Source organism: Platalea leucorodia (assembly GCF_965183815.1).
Source record: "Platalea leucorodia genome assembly, chromosome: 12".
Classification (NCBI taxonomy): domain Eukaryota; kingdom Metazoa; phylum Chordata; class Aves; order Pelecaniformes; family Threskiornithidae; genus Platalea; species Platalea leucorodia.
Window position 1 is genome coordinate 3,402,805 of NC_138834.1, and position 19,844 is coordinate 3,422,648.

A 19,844-nucleotide genomic window follows, 5' to 3' on the forward strand; every position below is an offset into this window, starting at 1 on the left:
TCTTCCTTATTGTCCTTTCATACCCAACAGAGTTATAATTATAAATTACACACTGAATACAGCTGTAAATAGAAACTGATTTTTTAAGTGTGGGCCTGGAAAAAACCCACTGCTCTAACTGATTCACGATAATTGTCTGAAAAGATGACCCTTTCTAAGGTTTTATAACCAGGAAATACATTTCACTGAGATAGAGCCCAGACGAGGAGAGTCATATTCTAGTAACACGTCCAGCATTACAACATATAAAGCACCACATTGTCAAGGTGTTGGACAGCCAGACCTCCATGAGGCTGGATCTATGGGAGTTAATATTCCAGATGACAGAAGGCTTAGAGTAAGCGGATTAAAAGGAAAAAAAGAAAATAAGCAAGAGAGTCAGAAACATTAGATCTAAGCAACTCACCTGAAAAGGAGCCTTTCCTGTCAAACACTGATAAATGATGGTTCCTATACTCCAGAGGTCAGCTTTGGCATCGTAGTGTTGAGACATAATGACTTCTGGTGCCTTTTTGGGGAGAGAACAGAAATCTGTGTTATAAAAGATGTAGGGTGGTTTTTTTTTGGCAGCTGCAAGAAAGAAACAGCAGTCACTATTATGCTTTAAACCCCCCTGAGCTAGATTCCCCAATAACCATGAAAGACTTGCTCCCAAGACAACTGTTGTGCTACCTTGAAAGGGCCAACTCCCTATCTAAGTGGGGGAAGCACAGACTTTTGCTCAGACAAAAAATACCAGAGCCTGTTTTGCTACTTTGGGCAAACTCAGTACTTTCCCTTCTCAGCGTACCATTTTCTGCTGAATCCACCTGTGCTCAGAAGAAGCCTCACTGAAATCGCACAGCCAGATCTTCTAAACCAAAGCAAGAAACAGGTAAATGATTAAGAAAAGCAAAGGCTCACACTGCACAGGTAAGCTTCAGCCTCCATCCTGATCTGCATCACTTATGCACTTTCCTTATTTAGCCCGAGATGGCAGCATATTAATTATGCTCCAGAGCTCGCTGCCAAGGTCACAGTTTGGGTTCAAAGGCAGATCTGTGCATTCCACTCCAACAGCTTGAGCCCTGCTGTGCCTCGGACTCTGGTTTCTAATCTCACACCATGACCTCGGTTGCTCCCTCCCAGACTTGTTCCAGAAGCTGGAGATGGTACAGGTCCACAAAGCCCCGTGGCTCAGGAGGCAGCATGCCTTAGGAGCAGTAGCAGCAGAGGAGGGACAGAAGGGCAGGCTTGCTAATCCCACGTGTTTATAACAACAAATCTCATCGCAGTGCTGCCAGCATGGAACAGGATCAATTTTCTAGCTCTGTTAGAAGTAAAGGCCACATGCAACAGAAAAAAAATGGCAGCAAACAAGTTGTGGACAGGAGCTCAGTCTGTCCCTAAGGCAAGCAGGCGAACAAAAGCCAAGGAAGCAGGAGGAGAACTCCACAAGAAGGTCTGAAGTCTCACGTGACATGGATCATATCAGGGTTCAGACAGAAAGCTCATTCTGGTGTGGGTAAAATACCTTTCTTTTTTAAAAGAGCAAAATGAAAAGAGCAGCAATGGGCTACGAGCTAAAGCAGGGAATCAGGGCCTGCCTTGCCAGCAGATGTTCCCAGGGCTGCTGCACAAGATGCACAATAGCAGTAGGGACAGACTTCAAACACCCCCTAAATCCCAGCTGAACCCCCCTCCCCATCTTTCTTCAAACCCATCAGTAAGAGAACAATATGAAACATTCTGAGATTCCCTGTAACGTCCAGAGTTGTTTAAAATAAAAAAATAAAATAGAAAAAGGTCATCACTACCTTCCCCCAGCCCTTTCAAAAAATAAGCTGGGTGTTTTCATTTACTTTCACAAGAGACTCAAAGAAAAAGTATCACTAAAAATAGACAATTCAGGAAGCTCTCACAGGAGAAAAAAATTACATCATCTTCACATACAGCATAGTTCAAATAAACATCGGGCTTCAAAAAAAAGGGAGGGAAAGAGAGGAAGTCTGTTTTGCCTGAGTTAGTACTGTGGAACAGACTACCAGACACGCTACCCCTGTGCCGCGCAGCACAGTCCAGCCTAACTCTGCCCGAAGAGTACAGACAAAAAAAACCAACTTAGAGTGGATTAGACCATGTTCAAAATCAGGTCCTTACTGCCCCCAGGACACTTGCAAAAAATTCAACCTAAATTGATCCACATCATCTTTTTACTTTGAGCTCAGACACACACATCCCCAGGAACTATTACATGGCTGGCTTTCGCTTTTTTATTTCTGGCCTGGTTTTGTCATTTTTAATTTCACTGACTTGATGCGACACTGAGATCCTGACTGCTGCCATGAGCACAAACAAGAGATCACCTCCCCACATCCTGGTCCCAGAGTGGAAAGTACAGAGGGAGTGAAAGGGATCACTTTGGGTTTTTGTTTTAAACACATCTGTTTCACAAGCTAAGAAGTCACCCTGGAAGCAGCTGGTTTGGGGAAAGAATTAGTGGGGGAGGAGGGTTAGGGAGTGGGAACACACAGAATATAAATTGTGAACAGAAGCAGGTGAGTTCCATTTACACTCATCTGCTAAGCTGTACAGCAAAGTATACTTAGGAGTAAGTTAGCCAGAATGGCAAAATCTCTGCCTGCATAGGTCCATAAATCTGAAGGGATGTTGCAAGACCAAAGAGCTAAAAACAGTTGGGAGATTTTACAAAACTGCTGTTAAACAGCGACCTTGCTCCTGATGCTGTGGCCTTAGCAAAAACAACTGCAAAGCCCGAGGTGACAGCAGGCTTGTGGAACCACTCTGTCCCAAAAGGGCCTGCTGAAGCAGTGATTTACTGAGGGTCCTCTCCAAGGACCTTCGGCTGGGGCTGCACGGCTAGAAGGCGCGTCCCCTGGGTGGTGGATAGGGGATCCCTCTCTGGAGGGTGCACCGGATAAAACTGAAGAAGGTGCCGCGAACCAACGCAGCCTAAGGGAAGGCCACCCTGACAGAAAAGCCACTGGCCCTCCAAGTCATGGGGGTTGGGCAGGAGGCCAACTACCTCCTCCCGGAGAAAGAAAAAAAAAAAAAAAAAAGTTGCAGAAACGACAAGCATCAACTCGGAGATGGAGAAAATCAGTAATAAAGTGAGGAGGAGGAGATGGAACTGGATCGGTCATGTCTTGAGGAAAAAACCAACAGAAGACTGCGCTGTGGCCCTTGGGACTCCAGAGCACGCAGCCGCAGACCGATTGAAGTGGAAGAACGACGTTCACGCCTTGTGTGCCTCCTGGCACTGAGAGAATTCAGATCAGATCCTCTCCAAGGAAGCAACACCTCAAATATAGCCAGATGTGTGAAATATCACCCCAGCCCGCTCTTTTGCTGTCGCTTTGCTCGCAGCAGAGAAAATAGATTTCATTTTGCAATGCCTTCAGTGGAGAGACCCTGGTTCCCCCTGGAAGACGCAGTTTCTGGGACCAGACAGCGATCAATACCCTGTTTTGTTCCATTTTATTTATCGACAGCTCACCTGAAAGTTAGATGACAACACAGGCACCTGTTGTCCAACACTACCAGCAGCTAGAACTTTATGAAGTCTCCCTGTGTAATAGCTGGTTTCTGACAAGTAAATGAAATTTCACCTTCGGGGGAAAGACTAGCAAAAACCAAAGCCTTGCTTCTAGGGGGGGCAAAGCAAGAACAATACAGAAAAACCCGTAGGCAAAACACACTTACCATGTACATTGGTGAACCACACAATGTTGCTGCCATCATATTATTCTGCAGATACCGGGCAAACCCAAAGTCAGCTACAAAGAGAAACATAGAGGTAGGTCAGGATCAGACACCAGTTCTGGAGAGCCTGCACCTTCCCCAGTTGACTCCCCCCCCTACTTTCCTTTCACTTCCCATGCATCTTCACAGCAAGTGAAGTACCCATCTTAACAAGACTTTGAAAGCTCTCTTCTCAAGCAGTAACAACCTTGTGCTAGTTATTAATGCACACTACAGATACTAGAACAGACCAAGCCACAAAACAAAGTATTCAGAAGCACAAACTCCCATCCATTTTTCAAAGATCAACAGTCACTTCTTCCTGTACCCATTCGCCTGCACGCTGAAATGTCAGCTGCTGGAAGCCGGTAAAGCTCTCTTGACTTCATTGAGAGCACGGCAGCTCATACTAGCTAGTTCATCTGCTGCTATCTCAACTTACAATTTTGGGAACTGAAAGTTCCCCTCCATTGAAAAGGCTGCAATGTAACAGACATCCAGTAGAAACCACTACTCACCACCACCCACATTTCTAGACCAGCCCTACTGAAAACAGTCTTGCTCTGTTCCTTTAAAGGAGTTTCAAGAGTGCTAGCCCCAGCACGAGGACAGAAAGCTGAGCCGTAGTTCACCTGGTGGCTAGAAGAGCCAGGGGCAAGGAATACCAAGATGAATTACCTCTGCAGGTTACTCAGCATCTGATCATGATACTTAAAGGTTCTCTCAAGGTTACCAGATATTTCAAGCTAGGAGACTGACACAGCTGTTTACACTGTCATCTGTCACTAATGAATCGGTATGGCTAGCTCTTCCCTGGACCACGCACACCCAAGGGCAGCCGTGCCTGCAGCCCTCCTGCCTACGTCTGCCGCTCCCAGTCACTTCCATCTTCCAGATAACTGCACTTCCAAAAAATGCTTCACGCAAAAGGGCAGCAATACTTCAAACTTTTCCACTGGACCTCATTTCTCAGCTGAATGGAATCACTAACACTTTCTCCACAGCACAGGGTTCAGGCGAGGAACAGTTTTATCCAATTGGTGTCAGCTTCAGCTCGTGAACTATAACATAATCAAAAGTCCACGTGCTGAGGGTGATATCATCCAGCACTCATTTCTGAGGGACCACAGGGGATACGTGTGCTCTATAACTGGATTTCTGGAGCATTTCTCCCAACTACTGGTCCATCTGTGCCACTTGCCTAATACGCAAAAAGTGAATTTCTTCAAGATGCAGCTGAAAGGCCTGCCTCTAATTCAGACCGTGGAAATGCCTGCTTTTGGGTGTGCCTGACTCCCGCTGGGCTCTCTGAGGCCAGCCAGGAGAGCAGCTAGTTTCAGGCCTTAAGAGACCAACATTTGTCTTCAGCTTTTCATAGAATTGAGGTAAAGTCACAACGGCTGCTCATTTCTTGGTAAACTGGAGATTACAAGCCAATTAGGGCAGGCTGGTATTTGTTTTTAGCGAGGGAGGCACCATTCAGCTGGAAGTGGAGCAAGGCCTGCCCAATTCTTTTGTGTTAAGTCTGCGTCCTGGCAGAGCAGAAAGCTCTCGCTCTGCTGCCTGGAGCCAGCTGAAGGTTATGTCTAGCAGAGGAACTCAGCGAGGAAGATGAAAACCATTAGGGCACTTTAAAAAGTGCAGCAATTCCTTCCTTCTCCTAGACAGGTCCCCAAAGAAAGATTGAGGCTTGCTGTTTATCTGTCACCAAACTCTCAGGAGAGCGCTTAGGGAGACGTTTGTAACGGGGTCTTACCGATCTTTATGCGAATGTTGTTGGGATTTGATTTCCTGCCTCCAGCGTAGGAAAGGAGGATATTCTGCGGTTTCAGGTCCCGATGGATGATGCCTTTGCTGTGCAGCATTTTCATGGCACCTGCTATCTGCTGGAGAAAGATCCTGATGGTGTCTTCACTAAGTGTCCGCATGGCTAGGAAGGAAGGAAGAAAAAATAACCACAGATGAAAAAATTACAATGCCAGCTCTCTGAAGAGCCCAAAGGGCAGATTCTCCACAGCAATTAGCCATAATTTGTCATTTTTATTTCCATGTATGGTGTTTTTTCTCCACAAACCATTTCTGAATGATTCCTACAGGCAACAAAGGAGAGCATTTGCATGCCCAGCTTATTCTGTGGTCAGGGCTGTTTTCAGCCCTGAGTCTCTTATGGTGAACTTAGGCCAGTGGCAGGTGCTGAATTAGGTTATCACCCGAGTTCAAAAGTGACATTTGGTGGGGTGTAGGGCTTCCCTCAGCCAGATCCAGGCAAGCACTAGGCAGGGCCTGTGGCCCAAGGACTGGGAGAGTCGCTACCTTTAAGCTATGGTTGATAGCGGTTGGATACCTAAGGTCAGAGCTTTACTACAAAAACTATGTCTAAAGGTAGAGCTAAGAGGAAAGGCAGTTAGGATTAGGATTTATGCCTGCAAGAATCATTAAGGCTCATGCTGGGCCTGGAAAGGGTTGGCAGGTTAAATTCAGATAGTCAGTTAGGGTACATGGCCAGCAGGGATCTGTAACTTCGAGGTATGAGTCCAAGTCTAGGCTGAACCCTTGTGCATCACCACCTGCTAGACCAAACCATAATCCTAATCCCAAACCTGGTGCGAGGGTGAACCACGGTCGAGTACCTAACAACATATCCCTACCAAATGGCCCCTGCAAACTGCCATCTGACACCCTCCAGCTTGCATTCATAGAAGCAGCAAGGACATCTCAGAATGCTTTCATAAGCACATTTTTTTTAAAAAATTGTATCGGTAATCAAAATCTGCAAATATGGAAGCTCTGAACTGCACTCTCCTGAGATATGGGCTTCCCAGGAACTGTGATGTGAAAATAACCATTGAAGGGATTAAAATAATGCTCAACTGGCTCTTCTCATCAGAGCGATGCGACATTAGCTCTCGTTATTTTAAGAACTATATGTATGAAACTCTTGCCAAAGCTGGGGGCAGCCTGCTGAACGAACCCCAGGATCAACAGTGCTACCAGCCTGCCTCCTTGTCAGTCACTGAGCAAGCCAGGCTTCAAGCAAGCACCATTCCACTTGAACAAAATAATTTATTTTGTAAAAAGTCCCTGTAAATTACTTGGGACTTCATTAGTGTTTTCCCAGCCATTCTCTAGCAAGACATTAAAACAAGCTGGCAGGAGCTTCAAAATGCTACTCTACCTCGTCAGCTAGAAGGGAGGAATCCTTATGAAAACACAGATGAGGTTGCACACAGCTTTAACACAACACAGGAAATTAAAAATCTAAATTTTAAAATACATGCATGGGAAACAGCAAGGGACACAGATAAGTTAAACAGCACTTAGAATAGAAAATAAACTCCCACCACTCCCAAACCTCACTGTTCTAGAAGGAGGCACAAGCAGAGCTAAAATGTCACTACGGCTATCAGCTGGTCCTGGACTCATACACGTGAGACCAGTGCACGTGTATATAGGGTTTCTCACCCCTCACTGGGCCTTTTTGCTCATGAACTGGCACTCAGCTGGAATTCAAGAGACTCCTCTGCAAGAAGGGGAGCTTCTGTGAAGGGATTTTAAGGATATTAAAAGGCAGCTCAGATGCAAGCCTACCAAACCCACTTGCATCTTCTGAAAAAAGTGCTGCCTCACCTTTAACAAGGCTTTCCCCGACCTCCTGCTGAAGTGTATCAGTGTACTCAATCCTGTACCATTCTCTGTCTATTAAAGCTCCAGCATCTTAGCTGTGCTCAACCTTCTCTCCAACAAAACGTCTCTGCAATATTTCTGCGATTCCTATTCAAGGAAATCTATTTAGGAATAGTTAAAACACCACCTTTAAACAAAACAGCGAGAATGCCCAAGTTTTTTTTGCCCAATTCAGCTCAGGCCCAGGAAAGGACAGGCTGTCTCATCTTCCCCCAAACATGAAGCAAGACTTGAAACTTGGCAGTTCTTAACATTATTAAGCTGGCAGGCAATTACCAACTCCTGGCTAAATACACTCTGCCTCTAGCAGAGAAACGGTGTTGTTGAGAGTCTTGTTCTGACCTGCAGTTCCAACAGCACGCCACATCTTTAAGGCATTACCTTCTCCTTTATATAATTTGGTGGCTATAAGGCTAACACAGCGCTAGCCACTATCCCTCAGCAAACCAGTTAAGCCTCCTTAATGTGAATCTTTACTCTTTATATTGAAAAAAACCACTGCTACCAAGATCAGAAAAATCCATTCACCCACAGAACACAGGGCCTCTAAGCTACTAATTTCTGCAGAATTTAAGCTTTTGCACTTCACAGAAGTCTGTACGAAGCTCTCAGCCCTGCAAAGGTGCTGTTTTCCAGACATGGGCAGAATCTAAGCTGGTGTTTTGAGCCTGCAGACAGATTCCCCCGGTGCATCTGCTGTGGCATAATGGAGCTACCACCATGCAGCGCAGCAAAATTAGACAGAGGTCTGCTGGATCCTCTGGCAGCATTAAATATCCCAAATCCAGGTAGTGCAGCAAGGTAGGACTGTGAAATGGAGATGCTGCCATCAGTAACAGAGAAGGGACAGTCAGTTACTTGAGGAGCGTAGGGGCATACCCTCTTACCTCCCTCCATTAACAGACATGCTGTAACACAGAAAAACAAGAGTCCTTATCTCTTATACTTGGCCCATCAGTCCACTGAGTGACAGCAGCAATCTCCAACTGAAGGACAGAGACAAAAATACAACTGACACTTTCAGCAACTTCAGGATATTGGTCCACAAAAGATCTCCTAGACCAGCTACCAACGACAGGGAAGGGAGAAGACACAGAAGACTCATTCAATTCATGTGCCACCAAAAATAAAAAAGCGTGGAGAATGAAACAACTCACTTTCTTTGCTACATCCCAATAGGGAACTTTTACTTCTGTCCCTGTATAAAGGGGACATTCTCGTCTTCAGCAGAAAACTGCTGGCAAAACACTAAGCCCACACTGAAGTCTGGGCATCCCCGTGGATGTCTGTGGTCAGCAACACGTTCTTGCAGAGAACGCTGTTTCACAAGCCTTACTTTGCCATTACTGAGAAGTAATAATATCCCTGTGTTTATTTTCATGGGCTCCACTTCAGTGATGAGGCACTCAGCTTACTGCCTTGGGAACGGCGGCTACACAGGTCAGTAGATCAGAGCAAATATTTACTGCAGGTCAGCGCAGGGCCCGTGTGCCTCGTAGCTCTTGAGGCGTAGGAAAAGGATGAAACCATCTAAAAACGTACCCTGGTCAGCCTGTGCCGAGATGTTCAACCTGCCACGCGGCTGCCAGGTAAACTGTAGTAAACAGCCCTTGTCAGCTGATCCAAGGGTAGATGCATTGGAGTACACCCGCTGATGTTACATGACAACACCATTTTGGAACAGTTATTTAGGAAAAAGAACTTCTCCTCTTACCCACAGGTGCCACAAGTATCTCTTTAACATGGGCCCAATCCAAATCATGCTGAAGTCAGAGACCACGCTGATTTATTCGGGGCCTGTCTTGTAACTCCCCCAGCTCCACCCGTGCAGAGCGTGGCCACTGAGACTCCTGCGAAGTCTTCTGTACAAGTCAGCAGACTTATTCTAGATAGGTCTAGTCTTATCATAGATATTCTTAATTACCTAGCTGTAGAGGGTGAAAAGTTACACAGCAGTGCCTCGCACCTCTTGTTTACAAAGGGGTCCCCACACCGCCTGGGATGAATTAGAAGATCACAGCTCCTTGCACGTGCCGTGGTCAAACCAAGAAATGCCCTGCTCTGACATGAAGTCTCCTTCAGAGATGTGCTCTCCAAGAAGCGGCTTTAAGGAAGGTCATGAATGTGCACTCGTGAACTGTCCGTAACAGCCTGTGCCAATGCCAATTCACAGAATTTAAGAAGACATTTTAGATCAGCCTGCTCTGACCTCCTGAGTACCCGAGGCCACAGAATTCCAGTTATTCCTGTACAGAGGATGGTCACTTCTGTAATGCTTCCCACAGCTCTACCACACACAGCGGCTATCTGCCACTCTCAGCTCAAGACATACCCTATGGTGGGCTTTAAATGAAAGCAACACCCACAGAGATCTATCAGAAGGGAAATTGCATTGTACCATTAAACAACAACACCACAGAAGTTGTACTTGGCACAACACACACGACCTTGGGTTGTATGGAAGAGATGGGGCTGACCAACAGCGTAACCCAGCTGAAATGCATACTGCGTTGAAACATGCACATATGCACGTCTTCCAGTTATGAAGACAAGGAAAATTAGAGTGCCTTTGGATTCAACACAGAATTACCATATTGCCTAACGCTTGTAATTAGAGGGCAGAATGGATTGGGAAGCTTACAAGCATCTCGTTCAATGAGAAACAGGGGATTTGCATGCACAGCTTGCATAAGTGTTACAGGAACTACCAGCAAAAACGTCTGAGGAGTCAGTGGGAAAGTAGATGTTGTAATTAAATACCATCACGCAATTATTAAAACAACTGGAGCAGCACAATGACTGCTCAATAGAGGTGAGCCTCCTGCGCACCAGTGAAATGCCCTGGAAGAAATCTGAAATTTCCAACATGAGCTTTCAGGAAAAAAATTATCATCATCGAAAGCACCCCGAGCACCTGCAGAAGCTGGGAGAGGAGATACCCCAAAGGAGCATGTGGTGGAACAGAAGAAGGCACCTGATGCAAAAGCTGACACTTGTATCCAGGCTCTGGGATCTGGAAGACCCAGATCTCTGCTGCAGCGATGGGAGTAACTAACTTTCTTGCTGCAGTCCCTTACTGACTGCTCCCTCTGGAAATCCGAGCCTGCTGGGTTTTCTTTACTGGCAACCGGCACACAGATGTTAAGAGTTAAAATAAAAGTAAGCACCAATTTCCCAGTCACAACAGCTGCTCTTTACAGTTGTCAAGGTAAAATATTTTATTGGTAAAAACAGAGCTAAAGGTAACTTTCTCAAATTAACTCAGGCAAAGAAGGATCAAACCTTACCCCAGGCAACACTCAAACAAACCAAACTGGGGTAAAACTGAATTTTATTTGGAAAACATAATTCATCGTCACTTTCTCAAACTAGCCACCAATTTCCTGAGTAGTCTCATTTGATACACAAGGAAGTGCGCTGTATTAATAGCCTAGCTAATTGCACACTATGCTTCACTTTTTTTTTTTTAGTGGGGTGGTGGGAGGTGGTGGAAGGGAGAAGATGACATTGGGCACATAGAAGCAGCAGTATGAACAGGAAGATTTTCTATAAAACCATGTTTCTATAAATCATTTGGCCAGAAGCTGTGTCACATTGTTTACACGTGCAACTTTGCCAACAAGAGTGCGCAGCCCAGTGCTTTAGCATCAAGGTTCATTTCACGTGCATGAAAGCTAAAAACTTTAGCTTTCAAAGCCCACACGCTGGTAAAACTGAAGTTTGACTATTTGTTAAAAGCATTTCATTATTAAATTTTGCACTTGTATTCAAGGAGAAAAAGAGGGTATCAAATGCAAAACCATTTTCACTTGGTATTCATAACAGCATTTCACCACCACCAAAGATGCTCCTTCTAAAGCACGGCAATACCAAACAGAGGCAAAACACCATCACTTATCTAAGACAAAGCATACTAAACCTGGATTTTGAAAAACAAATGCCCGTCACTTCTATCTCATCCACATTTTAAACAAACAAAACACATGAAAGGCAGACTATTCCTTCATTTTCCTTCAAGTACTAAATCCTTTCTGAAAATTAAAGTCCACAAACACAATTCATTACCCTGTATGGAGTGCAACATACTAGCATCAAGCCCCAAATAATCATTCTAGGGATACCAACACTAGCTGTAGGGCAAATGTAAATTTAGCTTTTAATCCTTCAATTTTTGCCATTTCCAGGCATAATGTATCTCAAATAAGGAGCCTGAAGTATTATCCAGCTGACTAGCTTTTAATTTGAACAATATAAAAAAATTTTGTTTAACCATGACCCAGAGCCACACCAGAAATGAGATTAAAGTTGTCTCTTCGCGTTTAGTAATCTTCTAGTTAACATGCAAAACAACAAGGAAGCTACTTTAAAGGAAAAAAAAAAAAAATACAGTCAGGCCAACAGAAAATAAGGGCTGTGTCTGACTGCAGCTAAGCAACTTGTTCAGCATGTTATCCTCCTACCGCTTCGGGACTCAGGTGCAACGTGGTTTTCACACAGGTCAGGCTCCTGTCCCTGCGCAGTGGGCTGCACTGAAAATTACCTTGGGAGATCGAAGCCCGAGTCCCAGCATACAGCTGGGTAACGCGCAAAGCATGTTTCTTTCTGTCTGATGGCAAAGACGGACTTCAGTCTCACCAAAAGGTTCTTCAAGGCAGCACAGTCACAGATACCTGTGCTATATTCTCCGAGAGACCCTGAAGTTCATAGTTTTCATCACCCTCAAAACACTACTGGCTACGCTACAGTCACCTGCAGTACGCTGAAGTAGGAAATGCGTTCTGTCCTAGATGTGTGGACACCCTTAGGGGTAAACTTAAAAGAAAGTGAAATAAACTCTCGGGATCTTATTTTAATCCAACCCTACAGAACTGCAAGGCTTCAGTATAAATAGCTTTTTTGTACTGACCCAGACAAAGACAAACCATGTCCCTAGCAGTGTTAAAGTATGTTTAATCTATAAGGCCATTGTAACTAAAATACATAACTACTGAAAACAGTCACCACTGACCTACATAGGAAAGACTACAAGACTAGCTTTTATTGTCATGGATTCGCAGTTTTCAAATTATTGTCAAGGGTGAACCTCTTAGAAGAGCAGTGATACTCTATTTATTTTGCAGGAATTAAAAAAAGATATACAATCTGCTTACTTAGATCTTCCACAAACCCCAGCAACTTTAATGAGCTAAACCAGTCAGTGTTTTCTTCTGAATACAGAGGATATTCTCCATATTGTTCTACTTACTGTGAAGATAGTCTGCCAGGTCACCGCCATTACAGTACTGCAAACAGAACAGAAAGCTCAGTTAATGCAAGGCAAGTCCAAGATTAAAAAGAAAAACAGTAGACTTCACCAGGATGGCAGGCTTATCATAGTATTTAAACATAAACAAACACATGTGTCAAAATATGTATTCAGAAGTTGGCAGGGAAAACCCCATTCCTGTAGGTTCCTCTTCTGTCCCATTTCCCCTAAACTTCATTTTGCATTATGATACACCAGCATTAACTAGCTTTTGTGCACGTGCACATCAGAGAGAAAGATAAAACCAGAACAAAGCAGAAGGGCCACCGCTGGAGACACCACCAGAGAGCTGGTTGAGGAAAGCCTGGGAGCAGCCACAGCTGAAAACTGAAATTCCCCACATCGCGTTCCGTATCATTAAGGAAAGTCAACAAGACCTCGCAGTGAAGACTGCGGAGGAAGGAAAACATTCACAAGCTTTGCAGGTAGGCTGCGTTGACAAAATTCTCTTTCCGTGTATCTTTGAAGCAGATACTACCCAGTAACACCCATTTCACCCTTGCGATATCTCAAGACGTCCAACTGATTAAACCTGTGCCAGCACAACCTTCTGACAGCAGCAGTAGGAAAAATCCCCCTGGCCGCTGTCTGCACCCACACCGCTCCAGTTCTCAAAGGCATGCAGCTGCAGATCAGATTAGCGAAAGCATCACAGGAGACTGAGCAGAAAGCACTACTTGTGTAACAAGCTGGTCTGCTTAAAGCAAGTTTAAGAAAAACTTGGGGGGGAAGGGGGGGAACTTTTAAAAAAAAATGAAAAAGAGAAAAAGGACGGGGGGGGGGGGGGGGGGGGGGGGGGAAGAGACACAGACACACACACTCACCTCCATAACCAAGTAGACAGAGTTTGCCAGTTCCTGGGGAAACAGAAAAGGGAAAACAAAAGATTTAGGCATTGAAATATTTCACACACTTTACAACTGCTGCATTCCCTTTTAAAGAGGTAAACTGTGCTCTGTTATGATTCAGACTGAAGAAAGAGTAAAAACTTCACTACAGGTTAATTCCTGGAAGATTGCTTACTTTGAAAGCGCCAGGTATTTAAGCATGTTATTCCTTTCCGAGTGTGCATCTGTTTAACCAAGCAGATCTCCTGGATTGTGGCTCAGGTCTTCATGTTCCTTTCAGGCTCTTGGGATTAACGGCGGCACGCAACGCAGATGCTGGCACACTGCCGTCTTAGGGCCTTAATTGTTTCCACATTTAACTTAGCCCTTTATAGCAGCTATGCCCACATGGACAGAGCTAGTCTGAACTGAGAGATAAGAGCAACACAACTTTGGGATGTGCAATTCAACCCCACGGCTGAAAAGTGCCTAAGAGATTCACCTCTGATTTGAGGGCAAAAAGGAAAGATCTCAGGTCAAAAATGCAACATCAGCCAACCAATTTCTACACATGCATTAACAGAGTGCTATTAATGGGTGGCTAAAGCTTTCTGGATTACCATGGGGTTCAACACCAGCAAAGTCCAGGCCAAATGCTCATCTTCCTAAGTTTGCTACAGGTGTGATGCCTCTTACAGTCTTAAGAGTTTACCTCCAGCCTTGGCTGATCTTCTCCACTGGCTCCCTGGCCTCAGGAAGCATCTACGAGGCGATATATCCATGGTGCCAGCACGGGATACTGCGGAGCAGTGCCCCACAAACGTGCAGCACCACGGAGCCGCATTAGGAACTTTGGTGGCTGTGCTGACACCAGTGGCCGCCTGGCACTTGTTTAGCAGAGCTGCCAAACCACTAGCAGAGAACAAACATGAAAACAGCCAGATGTTTCAGCCCTGGGTAGACTCAGAAGGGCGAACGATTCTAAATCTTCTTGTTGAAAGAGAAATCAGACAGCAGCAGACCTACGACATAAAAGCCTGTACGCTAGAAGTCAGTGCTAAATTCAAGGCACAGTCCCGCTCAAGGGCAGGCAGCAATGACCTGGGTGAGTGGGGAAGCTCTGAAAGCAGCAGCAGAGCAAGAGACTTCCCTCCATTTCCACAGCTCCAGGGAAGCATGCCTTTACTTACAGGCTGTTTAGACACCTGCCTGCCCGATTCCTCTTCCGAGCCTGACTACAATTTCAAAAAGCCCCGGCATCCACCCTACCAGCCTTTTAGTTTCCAAACAGTCTCCACTGTCTGCTCTCAGCCCCTTTCATCTTGGTCTGCCCACAGGACTCTACCTCCTGTCAAGCCTGTACCAAATTGACTGCCTTTGTCAACGCCTCGAGTCCTCAGCACCTCCCGTCATTTCTCTCACAGTCCTCTTTTAACCTCACCACGTGAAATCTGAGTTTCCAGATGCTTGCTGGAAGGCTGGTTGGAGGAAGAGGGGGAGAGGGGAGGAAGCTGAATGACCTGCGATTTGAGAGACTCGAGCCACAGCTGCACGCAGCACGGGCCGCCGTCCCCGGAGGGGCACGAGGCACCGGGCAGCCCAGCAGCCGCAGTGGCTCCCCTGGTTCCAGCGTTCACCAGACCCCGGGGCTGGCCATCCCCAGCTCTTACAGCTGTTCTCACTGCCAAGCCCAGCTGAGCTTTTTGAAGGTCCCCTTGTTTGTCCAAAAAGCAATTTTCTGTGATACTCGAAGGCGGCGTTGGTTGCATTTCCTTGCATGACAAGTATTGCTTTAAACAGACCTCGTTTTCCAGTCTCTGCATTTAAAAGCAGCACACGTTAAATCATCCACTTTCACACACGCTTCAGATAAAGTGGGAAACCAGTCTGTGGTTAGAAGCACTAGCCCAGGGAAGCAGTGCAAGAAGAAAACCCCAGGCATCGTCACAAACTTTGCACGTGACAAAGCACCGGGGAAAAATTTTCAGAAGCATTCAAAGCCCACCAGCTCCTGCTGTCCTTAGCAGGAACAGCGGAAAGTCAAGGTTTATGAAAGACACCCAGGCCTTTCACTCCAGCCACGGACACACCAGAAGGCACGAGGACACACCAGAAGCGCGGTGCAGCCGGTCAGGGAACGACTGCGGGGCTGCAGGCCAGGGAGCTCGCTACAGGGCAACTGCTGGCCATGGAGGAAGTCTCTGAAGTGGTTTTTGCGGCCCACACCGAGTTCATCACTGCCACAGCAAGATTTTTCATAGACACTTGTTGTTTAAACATTCTGTGATCACTGCAGCGCAGTAACTCTACACTTTAATATGTATAGTGCCAGCAGGGCTTGGGGAAGCTTAATATATTATTACTTATACAGAAAATGAAAAGGAGGTTTAGCTTGCACAAGCTGAGTCCAAAAGATATTTGTAATAAGTTACCAGCCAACAGCTAATGTACACTGTACAGTTTGGTTGTTTTTCCACTGTACGTTATTTAAAGACTCTGCAAACAAACATCATCAAGCAAGCCATTGATTTTTGGCAGCCAGCGTGTACAGTGACTAGGGTTAAATAAGGACCTACACAGGCAAGGAAGATGCTCTGCTCGACTTCCCCAGCAACAAAGTGACCTTGGTGGTTGGTGGCTTTATCCCGCCAACACGGGGTGAAGAGATAAGAGGGCAATGCCTGAAAGGCTTCTAGGAGAGAAGCAGGCGGCCCCCCCAGCCACCCACGGGCAACAGCACCCTCTGAACACCCAGGCCTTGCTAGGAAGCGCTCTCCAGCCGGCTGCACGCACGCCACCGCAGCAGAACGTTTAGCAAGTGTATTTTCAGATCGCAGACGCCTGTAGCGGGGATGACACAACTTCCACATTTGCAACTTCAGCATTTCAAGACCCACTCACCAGAAAGAGATCTGTAGGAATTTTGCCACCAAAACTAAACATTTATTTCAGGAAGGGCCCCGGAAACAAGCTCTTGTTTGGAAAAAGCCTTCAGCCGGAGCTTACTGTGGTTACAACGGATACAACTGCCTAAAGAGACTTCTGGTTTCTCCAATGGGCTGATGGACTTCCCTCAAGCTGATTCAGCAGCAGAAACTATTTCTTTTCCATTTCTATCTTTCCACAGTATTTATGATTTGTTCATTAGCAAAACAAGGAAAAAACACTGCAAGCCAAATTTTGCAGGCTACCAGTCTCTCTGAAAAGAAACAAAATGCCCAACCCACTCATTTCCACATCAGTAACAAGAATAACAATACAGTTTGTTGTATTTCTGCAGAGGCTTATGTCCAAGAAGCGCTACAGATAATTTACTCTGGACCTCTTACTCACATGTGCCAGCCCGTGCAGCCAAGGCTAATCCTGTCACTAAACGAGCTCGACGAAGGGAACAGCACAGAGGCAACCCCCTAACTTTTCCTCTCATCACAAAGCGCAGCAGTACCCTGACCGTGCTCCACAACAGCACCAAAAGGCCTCTGCCAAAGACACTAAGCTGATAATTAATCAGTCTGGATCACTGCCTGACTCAGTTCTTGCAGCAGAGGCCCCAGCGATGAGGTTACAATTTAATTGAGTGTAAAAATAGGCAACAGCCTCTACTGTCTACAAATAACGCACATCTGCTGACAGAGGACAAAGAAATGAAGAAACTTCATTTAGCAGTACAACATAAATCACCCCAGGCCAGTGCTGTGTTAAAATTCCTCACTGGGACACGAGGAAGGATGGCGTGATGGACATCAGGACCCAGCCGTCCTCTCTCCCTTTAAATTTTCTCTCCACCCATACTGGAAGGTGGCATGATCCTCTTCTTGGAAAGTGTATGTTTAGGTGTGTCCAAAGGGAAATGTCTGGGTGTACCCACAGTTAGTCATCCTCCTACCACAGCTTAAAAAGTCTGCGAGAGGAAATTTCCTTAGAGAAACCCTCCTCTGCACAATACCCCAGCACCTAGCCTGCCACCAGGTTTAGAAAGATGTTTAGGAAAAAAAATAAGTTGAAGTTTAATTACACAACACTCCAAAACTCTCTCAGCAACGCAGTGTTCTCACCAATCTGTGTGGGACCAGTGTTGTAATAGACACTGGGGTAAAACCAGCAAAGAATGGCTTCCACCTCACACAAACCCTCCTTTCCGGAAAGACTGGGGATGCAGGAGGAACACTTGGGAGATGAACGTAGCTCCACTACTAAGCCCATGTGCTGAGCACCGCATGGCTGATGAGGCTCCTACTGCCCACAGGAGAGGAGCCGTATGGACTCAAAGTCCTCAAAACTGGTTTTGTTACTCTCCTGAAGAGCAGCGTACCATCGCCTGTTTGTTGGCCTCCCTCCGATGGCAAAGGTTCCTGTTTTGTACCTCTCGGAAGATATCTACCATGTGTGGCTGAACACTGCCTCTCCAACAGCACCCGGAGCAGCTGCCAAGCGAAGATAATTGCTGGATCTCTGTAAACAGGGCTAGGACTCATCAATTGTACCAACACAACAGAAGCATAAAATAAAGCTGAGAGTCTGACAGTGGAAGATAAACTTAACACCAAATGAAAGCCAAGCTTTTCCACTCTTTTTTTATGCTACTTCCCCGGCTCGCTGCAGCCGAACCACAGCACACCGCATCCTCCCGTTTTGCCAGTAGCATCTCACGGAGCCAGCGCCCTTGTGGGCTATGGTCTCTCTGTAGTCATCGCTCGTCTGACAGCGGCACCGGAGTCACGAACGCAGGCTGTAACAAACACCATTTTGCTTTACAGATACCAACTCCTAGGCCAGCGGCAACTGGAAAGCCTCTAGCTAAGGCGGGGGCTCCCAGGCCGGCTGGGCTCGGGAAACAGAACCCACCGTTCTCAAGAGAGGGAAGACACTTTCCAAACAGCAAAATCTCTTAGTGTTATTTCACTCTGACTCACAGCTTGGCTTGAGCAGGCTAACCTCTGAAGAGGGAAAGAAAAACCATCATGCTATGCAAGGATTATCTCTTGACGCAACTATCTGAACAGAAGCAAGATAAAAGACAACATTAATCTGAATTGTGGGAGCACCTACTTATACTCACCCTTTGGAAAATAGATCTAAAGCAAATAGATAGAAGATATTCACGTGCCTTTTGACCTCATGAAGAACGGAAAAAAAAAATCTCAGAGCCTACTGTGTTTCTCTCTTCTCTTGCCCTGCTCCCTTTCTTCACTCCTCTGAACCTTACCAATAAGGAACTCGGGAATGTTTCAAGCAGGTTTCCAATTTAAGAGACAACAATTAACTCAGATGAAGGAAGAAAAGGAAGAAAGAAGAGGAAAGTACTCATTTGCTGCAGTATAATCTCCTCTCTGCACAGACACACAACACCACAAAATGTTTCTCAAACCCAGACACAGCTTCACAGCCAGACAAAAGCACATTTTAGGACAGACTTTGGGGATTCAAGTTGTGCAGCCGGTGAGGTCCTGAACCAAGAGAGTTAGCATGTTATAAGGAACCAGCAGCCGCTTTCCTCTTGCGTATGGGCTACACTGGAAGTGATAAATCTTGGGCTGCGGTAGCAGTCACACATAAGCATGGTCCAGGAGATGGTACGCAAGCAACAAATACCATCAACGAACAGTCTACTCAATATCTTTGCCCATTTTGGCACATCCAGGTCCAGCAATAAAACCTCCTGCTACTGACTGGAAAGCAGTATTACCACAGTCAGCAGATCTTCAACTTCCCAAAAGAATGAGGGCTTTAATTTCTTCGTGTAGATCCCAGGGAATAAGCATAAGAAGCAAGACCCAGGGAGGCCCACAGACTTCTGCATTGGCTCTTGACTGCATTCTGCCTCCGACAGACCTGTCACCTTGCTCCAGGATGCGGAGCACCAGCAGAGGCACACGGCCAGCAGACGGGAGGCCCTGCAGCATGGAAGTGACTTATGGCCAGCCTTGCAGCAGGTGGATTTCTGTAGGACCAGGAGAACAACGATGCAAAGGGCCAGTGTTACCCCGGTCCAGGCACCATGGTATTCTCTGCTTATGAAAGAGATGAGTTGTTTCACAACAGGTTGTACTTCAGGGCAGATTAAAAACAGCAGGAAAGCTATGCTCCGGTCCTACACAGGCTTCAGGAAGGGAGGGACAGTACTTCCCATCCCCCTGGCCACAGTCCTAAAGTCTGACTGCGTGACATTAAAAAAAAATAAACAAGACAGCATCATGTCCGCAGAGCTACTGTTTGCCAGGCAGCTAACACCACCACAGACAAATGGTGGGACAGCTGGTAAGGCAGCTCAGTCTTCAATTGACCTG

General features: G+C 46.0%; 1 protein-coding gene across 7 annotated transcripts in view; it reads right to left on the bottom strand.

The window, feature by feature from the left end:
* The window catches only part of ULK1 (unc-51 like autophagy activating kinase 1), an 82,665-nt gene that overhangs the window by 52,192 nt on the left and 10,629 nt on the right, over positions 1-19,844 (bottom strand). For 6 of the 7 annotated variants that reach the window (XM_082325369.1, XM_082325364.1, XM_082325365.1 and 3 more), the window contains exons 5-9: positions 13,555-13,587; positions 12,671-12,707; positions 5,498-5,671; positions 3,703-3,776; positions 407-508 (exon numbers count right to left, since the gene is read on the bottom strand). In XM_082325369.1, coding sequence (XP_082181495.1) covers positions 407-508; positions 3,703-3,776; positions 5,498-5,671; positions 12,671-12,707; positions 13,555-13,587 — 420 coding nt within the window. Of the gene's footprint in view, positions 1-406; positions 509-3,702; positions 3,777-5,497; positions 5,672-12,670; positions 12,708-13,554; positions 13,588-13,753; positions 18,287-19,844 lie in introns of those variants that run through there. The other variant, XM_082325368.1, reaches the window with a different exon arrangement.